Source organism: Physeter macrocephalus, chromosome 6 (assembly GCF_002837175.3).
Source record: "Physeter macrocephalus isolate SW-GA chromosome 6, ASM283717v5, whole genome shotgun sequence".
Taxonomy (NCBI): domain Eukaryota; kingdom Metazoa; phylum Chordata; class Mammalia; order Artiodactyla; family Physeteridae; genus Physeter; species Physeter macrocephalus.
The window spans coordinates 28,837,350-28,848,272 of NC_041219.1; the positions used below are offsets into that span (position 1 = coordinate 28,837,350).

General features: G+C 36.6%; 1 protein-coding gene across 4 annotated transcripts in view; it reads right to left on the reverse strand.

The window, feature by feature from the left end:
* Positions 1-10,923, reverse strand: part of NR2C1 (nuclear receptor subfamily 2 group C member 1) — a 45,149-nt gene that overhangs the window by 25,281 nt on the left and 8,945 nt on the right. For all 4 annotated transcript variants that reach the window (XM_024127388.3, XM_028490456.2, XM_024127386.3 and 1 more), the window contains exons 3-7: positions 6,575-6,805; positions 3,471-3,552; positions 1,848-2,027; positions 627-774; positions 436-526 (exon numbers count right to left, since the gene is read on the reverse strand). In XM_024127388.3, coding sequence (XP_023983156.1) covers positions 436-526; positions 627-774; positions 1,848-2,027; positions 3,471-3,552; positions 6,575-6,805 — 732 coding nt within the window. The remainder of the gene's footprint in view (positions 1-435; positions 527-626; positions 775-1,847; positions 2,028-3,470; positions 3,553-6,574; positions 6,806-10,923) is intronic.

The following is a 10,923-nucleotide window of genomic DNA, read 5'->3' on the forward strand; positions in this document are numbered from 1 at the left end:
ACAATCCTCCTGCTCCAGCTTTAGTGAGCTCACCTTACCCTAGACAACAGGACTCGATAGATTAACAAGAGAATCCCCAACCTCTGAGCCAATTAAGCCCTGTTTCCTCACTGCTGCTTCAAATGCTCTATAAAACTCACTCTTGACTAAATTTCCTCTGGAAGAGTGTTCCACTGCTTTGTGAGCACTGTAATCTGCTAATCCATGGATTGTTTTCCCTTAAGTAAGGGACATCAAACTCATCACTAAAATCTTTTCGTCCTGTCATTTGACACTACCAAATAGTTGATGATAATTTATGTTAAAAAAAAAAAAAGCAACTTGTACAGGGAATATTTAAGACCAAATCTATTGGCCAAATTGATGGAGGAGAAAAGGAAAAAATTTTTAAAGCTTAAAAAATTTTAAGCTTTAAATTAATTGTACTAAACACACCTTATCTGGTGTCATCAGCACAGTTGACTCAGTTTTTATGCCAGACTGATGAATATTCACAAACATTCCTGAATCTAACAGTCCTGCTGACCTGTAACAAATAAGTACACATTTTAGCCTTAGTTTCACTGGGAAGAAAAACAAATTACCAGCTCCTTAATGTATGTGGTTTTTGATTGTTTTTACTATACCTTGCAGTTTCACTATCTGTTACAAAAGTTGGAGTTGCAGCTAATGGGCTTCGAAGGTCTTTTCGAATGTAGATTTTTTCTGTTGAAGCGGCACAGTTGGAAGATTTTTCTCTTGATACTTCAATGGGTTTTCTTTCACACTGAACAGCTACAAAAATGTGTCAAACTTATATCACAATGCTGAATTTACAGGCAATTACAAATGTAAGCTTTAGGTCAGCAGTGCTGCTAATGGGAGACATGGTTACCGTAAATGAACTCCAAAGATAACCATCAATCTTTAGAAATTATTTTCAAGTTCAACAAAGTTGCTTCAAAATAGTAAAACTGGCCAATGTGCATCTCTTGCTCTCTTTTCTCTCCCTGCCCCAGCCATGGCAGAAATGTAGAAGAACTCCTATTTTTTAAAAGCTCACTGTCAAGAAGGAAACCTGAAGTTAGGAGTCCTTTACTTACCTATATAAGAGTATTAAAAAATGAAGTAATATTTAACCAACTGAAAACAATACTAATAGAGAACCACAAATAGACCCAAGTTAAATCTTTTTTCAGTTAAGGGCAGGGAGACTTTTGAGAAGCAATTCAACTGCTTAGTCTTCATTTATAAAACAGAGGTAATATATTTAATTTATTTTATAGCAATTTAATTTCATGATACTTAGGAGATGGTATACTATAGCTGTTAAATATACATTTTCTGAGAAAAACAAAACTGCCAAGATTAAAGTCCAAGTTCTGCCACTTATTAGTTGTGTGACCTTGGGCAAGTTACTAAATGTCCTCTGTTCACTCAATTGTAAAATGGGTAACAGCAGCATCTACTGAGAATTTTGCTGTGAGAACAAATAAGTTAATTCATATGCTATACACATAGTAAAGCATAATGAGAACTCAATACTAGCTATTGTCATTACCTTATTAATCACTTTAGTATTGACAGTTTAATCAAAAACTAAACTTGTATCTAGTTAGATGGTTTATTATTATTATTATTACCATGTTCAAACTAAAAATACATGCCTGGCATATAGGCACTCAATAAAGATTTGTTGAATGTATAAAAAATACATACATATTCACATATTTCTATATTTCTAGTTGGAAAACTTTAAATTAAAAACCACATATATTTGACATATTTTAACGTGTTAATTTTAACACACTTCTAAGAGTGTGCCTGAATTCTTAAAAAGTATTCTCTCCTTTAAAGCTAATACATACAGTCTTGTTTCATTCCAAACGCAATACATCTTTGTAACCTGCAGTATTGACAGCGATTTCGATGGTGTTTATTAATAATACAGTCCTTTGATCCTCGACATGAATAAACTAAATTTTTTCGGATACTTCTTTTAAAAAATCCTTTGCAGCCTTCACAAGTTACTGCTCCATAATGACGCCCTAAAGACAAAATGTTTAAGAAAACACAAAAGTCACATATTTCAGAACTGAAATGAAATAAGCCCATTTCTTCCCTTTAAACATGAGATGAAACTGAAATTTCTGAGTTTATGACATAAAAATTTTTTTTTAGGAATTACCAAACAGAGAATGGCACAAACTTTTTCTCTGATACAATATATTACAGTATGAGTTTTTAAATTTTGTAAAGTAATCTTAACAATGGCATGGAAAATTTGGGAAAGAGAAGAAACAAAATCACCCATAACCCCATGATATAAAAACTATTTTCACTTCTGAGATCACTTACAGATTATAGTTCTGTTATATACTTAAAAAGTTATTTTATTCTAAAAACTTTGCTCCAAAAAAAGAATATAATGTCAGTTAGTATTTGAAATCTAATAATCTTTCCTCATTGTGAGTTCCACTTTTTAAATTTCTAGAGAAATCTGTTGTACTTTGATAAGCCTATCATTTCACAAACCATCTCTTTGGCACAACTATTAACAAATTGAATATACTCTGGGAAAAGCTCTAGTGGAGGGTTTTTTTAAATGAAGTTATGGAAAAGATAAAAAAGATTAAAGAAAACAAGCTGGGCCCTTAAACTTATCCCACTGGCACTTGTGAATCTATATGAACAAATATGGGTGTGTATTTCTGGCATGAAGGAACTAAAATGGCATAACCCTGAGTACTAGTACTAGGCATAACCCTAGTACTAGGCTTGGAGAAATGCCTGCTCAGCTATGCAGAGCATTACACAGAGGTTAACCAGAGCTTTTACACCTCAATAATCTGTTACTCTGTATTCCTGGAATGAGAACAGGACTCAGCAGGTAGATTAACAACCTAATTATACATGTTATTAAGGATCACAACTAATTTTTAAGCAATTCCTTTCACAAAACTGGTTTCACATTCAGAAAAATTTCCACATGTTCAGTTTACTTTCAAAAAGTGAAACTGTCTTTCATAACTCATTGAAATAGCATTTTATGTCATTGCAAGATCACATTAAACTGCACTGAAATAAAAAACCTTTAGGAGAATAAAAAGCTCTGGGGAAAAATCAGTTAAATTTCATAGGCTACAAATATGAATCATAAAAACAACCTGCTTCTTTTTCTTTTTACTTTCAATAGAAGAAACATGGTAGTGAGATAGTTATTTTAACAAGAGAACACATATAGGAGGTTTTGGTTTTTTTTTTTTTTTTTTTTTTGTGGTACGCGGGCCTCTCACTGTTGTGGCCTCTCCCGTTGCAGAGCACAGGCTGTGGACGCGCAGGCTCAGCGGCCATGGCTCACGGGCCCAGCCGCTCCGCGGCATGTGGGCTCTTCCCAGACCGGGGCACGAACCCGTGTCCCCTGCATCGGCAGGCAGACTCTCAACCACTGCGCCACCAGGGAAGCCCCAGGAGGTTATTTTTAATGTTACCTGATGCTTTGTCTCCACATACTACGCAAAGATCAAAAAGCTTATTTGGTCCTTGTTCGGAGGAAGAATTATCTGTTAAGAGCTAAAGAAAACCCCCCCAAACAAACAAAAACACATTAATTTGTTGTTACTTAGTAATATTCTCATGTAAAAAATTAAAAGAATATTCAGTCAATCTTACTTTTTGCTTTCTTTTTCATAAGTTATTCTGACACTTTGAACTCTATTATTAGGCATGCATCGATTAAAGTATTCTTAATTTTCTTTACATACAGATTAAAATTCCCATGTTATAAAAAGCATAAACAGAAATAATACCTTTTTAATTTGTTCGATAATAATTTGTTCCATAACCATTTCATTAAAGTAAACAGTCTTAAACACACAAATACATGAGTATTTTTTACTGTATCTCACCCATTACGTATTTATTATTCATATGGAACACATTAAAGTACTGCAGCAGTTATCAGTCCTATCATGACATTTGTCTTTGAAGAACTCAGAACATTTCCACATGGAATGACATGCCTAAAATAAGCTATAACAGCATAAAAAGATAAATCTGAATTTTTAAATAGAAAAGGAGTTATCAAGAAAAAAATATGTTAAAGCATTTACTTATAACTATGGAACACGACTGATATACAAAGGTATAAACTTTTCGAGCTGTCTAAGGTTTGGGTTAGGCGTAGAGGTTGACAGCATGGACTCTGTAGTCTGTTAATGAGAGCAAGTTAGTGGGGACTAGGTGGGGTGGCCTTGGGCAAATCACCAAACCTCTTTAAATTATAGTAAGAGCTCATCACTAGGTACAGCTAATGTAATAATGGCAAAGAAATACTAGTTTCTTCTTTTAGGTTTATCCTTCAATCTTTCTGTCATTTTTTTTCAATCTTTTGAAATGTGAACAAATTAAATTCAAGCCAAAAAATGCGTCATTTAGTAAACATCTTCCCCTGCTTTAAAACAGCCCACAAAATAAACCTCTACTTTGACTCTTCTTCTTCTCTTAGGGGTGTGAATGCCTTCAGGAATAATTCTGATTTTAAAAACTTTAAACAGTCATTAAAATACCTGTCCCAGGGAATTACCTGGCAGTCTAATGGTTACAACTCCGCACTTTCACTGCCAAGCGTGCAGGTTCGATCCCTGGGTAGGGGAACTAAGATCCTGCAAGCCAAGCGGCACAGCCAAAAAAAATTTAAAAATAAAATAAGATAGCGGTCCCTTACTATGTTATAGTGGCATCATTTCTTCTTATATCACCATAAAAAACAGTCTTCAATGAAAACTTAAACAAATAAACCAACAATTTCTGGTATTAGATGTCCTTTGAAAGCATCTATTACAAGTATCACTCTTTTCTTTAATAGCATATCTATTGCAAATTGTGCTAATATTTTATCTGCTATTATTCCTAAGGGTGGAAGAGACACTGAGAGGTTAATGGGCTTGCCCATATCCCATCTTGGTCACCAGACCAGATATCAAATCTTTTTGGTCCAGGAGATTCCATCCTATACCTGTTTCTCTTTCATTGCTCTTAGAGATGATCCATAACGTAGGCAAAGTACCAATATCATCTTAATTTTTAAATAGAGAAAGTCTTTTGAAAAAGAGTAACTTTAGAGTGGAGAAATCTTAGATCACCTCTTCAGCCAGGTGATGTCACCAGTCATAAAACATGATGATAGTAAGTACCCTTGATATGATATGATGAGAATGGCACTTAACCTCTGTGATCCTCCTCCCCAAAACCCACAACCCCAGTCTAACCATGAAAAAAAAAAAAAGAACATCGAAGTCCCACAGTGGGGCAACCTATAATATACCTGACCAGTATACTTCAAAACTGTCAAAATCATCAAATATAAGGAAAGTCTGAGAAACTGTCACAGCTAAGAGGAGTCTAAGAAAACATGACAAATGTAGTATCGTATCCTGGAACAAAAAAGGATATTAAGTAAAAATTAGGGAAAGCTATGGAATGCAGTTGATGTATAAATATTACTAGTTCATTAATTATAACAACTGTATCACACTAATGTAGAATGTTAATAATATGAGAAACTGTGTGTTCGGAGATTATATGGGAACTCTCTATACTAAATGCTCAATATTTCTGTAAACACAAACTGTTCTAGAAAAAAAAGTCAAGTCTGTTAATTAAGAAATAAAGAAATTAAGGTATGGATAATGTTATACATTTTTTTAGTGACTTCCGTCTTTCTGATAAGATAACTTTATATATCCTATCCATTTTCTACCGTAGCTGTTTCTAAAAATAATATAAATTATGTAATTGGAAAAATAATAGAACCGATCAGGATATATAGGCATAATTTTGTATCTTATGAATTTGGAGTTTTTCAATCCTAAAAGGGATTTTCTTTGATCAGTTTTTTTCATCACAAAATACAGAACCCAATTTTAAGTTGGCACTCACCCTCCTCAAAGTCTCTGGAGGCAAACTTAAGGGTTCATTGTATTTGTATTCAAACATAGCAACCAGTGGTAAAAACAGCTGCATAACCATGATAGACTGCTTGCTACATCAATGAAGATGTAGTTGATTGACAAAAGAGGAAGCAAAAGTGACAAAGCTGGCAGCTAGCATATCAACTTCTTGATTTGGCAGCTGCTTGTTCAAGGCACAGGCATCTTGGTCCTGGAAACTGCAGCTATAGATTCTATAGATGCTCCTGATTTGGAAGTTTCCTAACTGTGCAGAAGCAGAAGGTCACTTAGAAGAAGTTCTGAAGCATGCTCCAGTAGTTATTCTTGGAAACCTGACCTACAAGTGTTTCTTCAGCCTTTCTAAAGTTCTTTGAGCTCTCTACATTCTTTGTTAAATCCTTTCCTGCCCAAACTAGCCAGACTGGGTCTCACTGTGAGCCACTAAAAACCCACCAAAATATATGGGTGTAAGGATGCTTGAGGAAAAGAATAGTGGCTTGTAGGCGAGGGCAGCACATAATTTTACGCAAGATTTTTTTCTTACTGAACATGCAGGACATAAAGTCTTAATGTCAGGACTTACACTTATGATATGCTTTTTATGTTTTTCAAGGGTAAGATAAAAAGAAACTCTAGTTATTTACCTGGAGGTGTTGTGCAGACAAATCAGGAGTTGTAAAAATAAACTGGTTGACACCTGCTGCATCTGGGGTTGTGAGGAAAACTTTTCCTGGAGTAGAATCTTGCCTGGCCAGAATGACTTTGCTTGGAGTAGAGCCACTGTGATTTGTCAGAATGAACTGTTTGCCTTGGGTATTATGATCAAGTGCTGTCACAAACTGGATTTTCTGGCCAGTTTGCTGCTCTGTAACAATCTAACACAATCATGTCATTAGTAATCAAGTCAACTTAATCTTTTTTCTTCTCTGAGCACAATTTTCTCATACCTTCAGACAAAGCTAGACTAGAAAAGCATACCATTATATACATACGTTCAATATAATACACATACACACACACCATTAAATCTAGCAATTCTACTTCGACATCCTATCCTACAGAAATAAACAAATGTGCAAATAAAGCTACAATAGTAAGAACACATGGACCTCACTATTTTGATTCCTTCCCTTCCTCTCCTTTTCACCTTCCATTTACACAAACATATACTGGGTACATTCTATTTGCCAATCACTGTTCTGAGTCCTTGGATACAGCAATAAACAAAACAAAATTTTTATTCTCATTAAGCTTTTATTTTAGTGAGGAAAGGCAGATAAAAACCAAATAAGCAAATAATATTGTCAGGTGGTATTAAGTGCTACAAAGTAAAATAAAGCAGAATAAGGTGAGAGTCACTGATGGAATGACTGATGAGGAGATGACATTTTTGCACAGACCTGAGTCAAGTAGCAGACCAAGGCTTAGAACTAGCTAGGGGAAGTGCATCCCAGGTAGAAGCAGCAGCCTGTGGGGCAGGAAGAGTATGTTCCATACATCTGAGGCAAGAGCACACGAAGAGAGCTGTGTGAGTGAAATAGAATGGGAAAGAGAGATTTATGGTAGGAGGTGGGATCTGAGAGACAAAAGGGGCCAGACTGAATAGGACTTCATAGGCCACAAAATGACTGATTTCCTACTGGATGACATGGAGATCCAATGAAGGGTTTACAGAGAAGAGAAGTTGCAGGATCTTTTGCAAATAGGATCATTCTAGATTTAGTGCGAAGACCAGACTATGAATGCTCAAGAACAGAATTAAGGGAGACCAGATAGGATGCTATTGCACAGACACTGGCAACACTTGGGTATCATATATGGGCAGAGATATAGGCTGAGATCAGGGTAGCAGCCATGCTAGTGGTGAAGAATGATTAAATCTGGGATATTTTATAAGGGAGAGCTGACAAGATATGTTGATGGATTGGAAGTGGAATATGAGGAAAGAAGAGTTGAGGATGACTATAAAATTTTGGCCTGACCAACTGGGAGGATAGAATTGCCATCTACTGAGATGGAGTAGTTTGGGGAAGAGCTAGTTCATGAACAAAAAGAACAGCCTAGTATTGACGGTTTTTGTTGTTGCTAGGCAAATATTTCACAGAATAAACTCATTAAGCCAATTAAATTCCTTGATTCAATTTTAAAATGGCAAAGCTGATTTGTTTCCAACTTTTTTCTATTTCTCTGAAATTATTTTCATCAAGACTATTTTCTATGCAAAATTTACAGCAAAGTTCTGAATCACTAATTAGTTACTGTCTAGAGCAGACGGTAGTGATTATGGCTGCTGCCAATTTGAGTTTCCTCTGTCGACCATTATTTCTACCATATCCTATTTTTCTGGCTGCAGTTTTAACTGTTGTCAATGTTATTTTTGCACAGGTTATTTCTACCAAGTCTAGTCTCCAGCTTCCTCTCTCACAATTTCTGCAGTTTTCAAAAACTATAAGATGTGACTTTGAATCAGTTCATCTATAATTTTATCATGTAAAGTTTATGTTGTTGTAAATTTTATTTTAGAATATTTCTATCAGAAATATTCATTGTAAATTGAATAAAAATCTAATGGCTCACAGTTATTTCTTAGAGACAAGAGCATCAGGTACATGCAGGGTCCAACTGTTATTGGGTTGAAACCCTTTGCTTAGATGGGTGAAAGTATGTTTACTGCAGCATAATAATTATAATTGGAAACTGAAGCAATCCAAATGGGCTTCAATAAGGACCAGTAAATAGATTACGGAAATAGTTCTCAGGTCTCAGGACCCCTTTACACACCAAAAAAAAAAAAAAAGTCACTGAGAGCCCATAGAACTTCTGTTTATGTAGGTTGTATCTATTGATATTTACCGTATTAGAAATTCAAATAGAAAAATATTTTTAATATTTATTAATTCATTTAAAAATAACCCAGGGACTTCCCTGGTGGCACAGTGGTTAAGAATCCGCCTGCCGGGCTTCCCTGGTTGGTGGCGCAGTGGTTGAGAGTCCGCCTGCCGATGCAGGGGACACGGGTTCGTGCCCCGGTTTGGGAAGATCCCACATGCCGTGGATCAGCTGGGTCCGTGAGCCATGGCCGCTGAGCCTGTGCACCCGGAGCCGGTGCCCCACAACGGGAGAGAGGCCTGTGTACCAAAAAAAAAAAAAAAAAAAAAAGAATCCGACTGCCAATGCAGGGGACATGGGTTTGAGCACTGGTCCGGGAAGATGCCGCGGAGCAGCTAAGCTGGTGCACCACAACTACTGAGCCTGCGCTCTAGAGCCCGCGAGCCACAACTACTGGAGCCCGGATACCTAGAGCCTGCGCTCCGCAACAAGAGAAGCCACCGCAATAAGAAGCATGCACACCACAACGAAGAGTAGCCCTGCTTCCTGCAACTAGAGAAAGTCCATGTGCAACAACGAAGACCCAATGCAGCCAAAAATAAATAATAAAATAAATTTATTTTAAAAATAAAATAAAATAAAAATAACCCATTAGGGGACTTCCCTGGTGGCGCAGTTGTTGAGAGTCTGCCTGCCAATGCAGGGGACACAGGTTCGAGCCCTGGTCTGGGAAGATCCCACATGCCGCGGAGCAACTGGGCCCGTGAGCCACAACTGCTGAGCCTGCGCGTCTGGAGCCTGTGCTCCGCAACAAGAGAGGCCACGATAGTGAGAGGCCCGCACACTGTGATGAAGAGTGGCCCCCACTTGCTGCAACTGGAGAAAGCCCTCACAGAGAAACGAAGACCCAACACAGCCATAAATAAATAAATAAATAAATAAATAAATAAATAAAAATTAAAAATGAATATCTGCTTTAAAAAAAAGAAAAACAGGAAGAAAGCTTTAAAAAAACCCATTAAATGTTAACATAAGTAACATATTTAATGAAAAATAAATAATTTTCCAAACAAAAGAAAATTAAATGGGAAGAGTGGCACTGATTTACATTTTTGCAAACTGCTTTAATATCTGGCTTAATAGAAGCTGGATTCTCATACCTACCTGGGCATTCAATCTGCTGCAATATGTTGTTTGGTTAAAATATATAAAGAAAATCAAGCCTTACATTTATTGGATAAAAGAGGGAAGAATATCTTAACTGTTTCTTCAAACTGTGTAAACTGTTCTTTAATATGACACCAAAACTTGACAAGCGATAGCTTTTTTAGAGGTTAGTTGCAATGTGGAATCAGAAACTATATAATAAAATCTATGCTCCAATGTGAACCCTTTACTCATGAGTGATTGTGTAACATCGTGCATTGGTCATTTGGGAAACACTGGTTCAGTGAGTTATGTACACCTTTTAAATGTTGACATATTTCATCATACAATATCACATGACATGCAGCCTCTGGAAAACTGCACAATATACTTGTGAGAGAATGATAGTGTAAAGTCAAATACTGTAACATTCTAGCATTATTATGAGAACGGTTTTGACTTGCTGACCCTCTGAAAGAGTTCCCAGATGATGCTTTGAAAACCTTTAGATTATGGTACCTCTTACTAGGACATAACTTTTTTAAAAAATGAAGACCTATCTATTGACATGGATGTCCTTCTACTGGTCCATTAAACATCAGATTCCACACCTGTCTGAAACATTCCCTGGCTAGATCCTCACTCTAACACAACTCTTTTTTTTTTTTTAACATCTTTATTGGAGTATAATTGCTTTACAGTGGTGTGTTAGTTTCTGCTTTATAACAAAGTGAATCAGTTATACATATACACATGTTCCCATCTCTTCGCTCTTGTCTCTCCCTCCCTCCCACCCTCCCTATCCCACCCCTCTAGGTGGTCACAGAGCACCGAGCTGATCTCCCTGTGCTATGCGGCTGCTTCCCACTAGCTATCTATTCTACGTTTGGTAGTGTATATATGTCCATGCCACTCTCTGACTTTGTCACAGCCTACCCTTCACCCTCCCCACATCCTTAAGTCCATTCTCTAGTAGGTCTGTGTCTCCATTCCCATCTTACCACTAGGTTCTTCATGC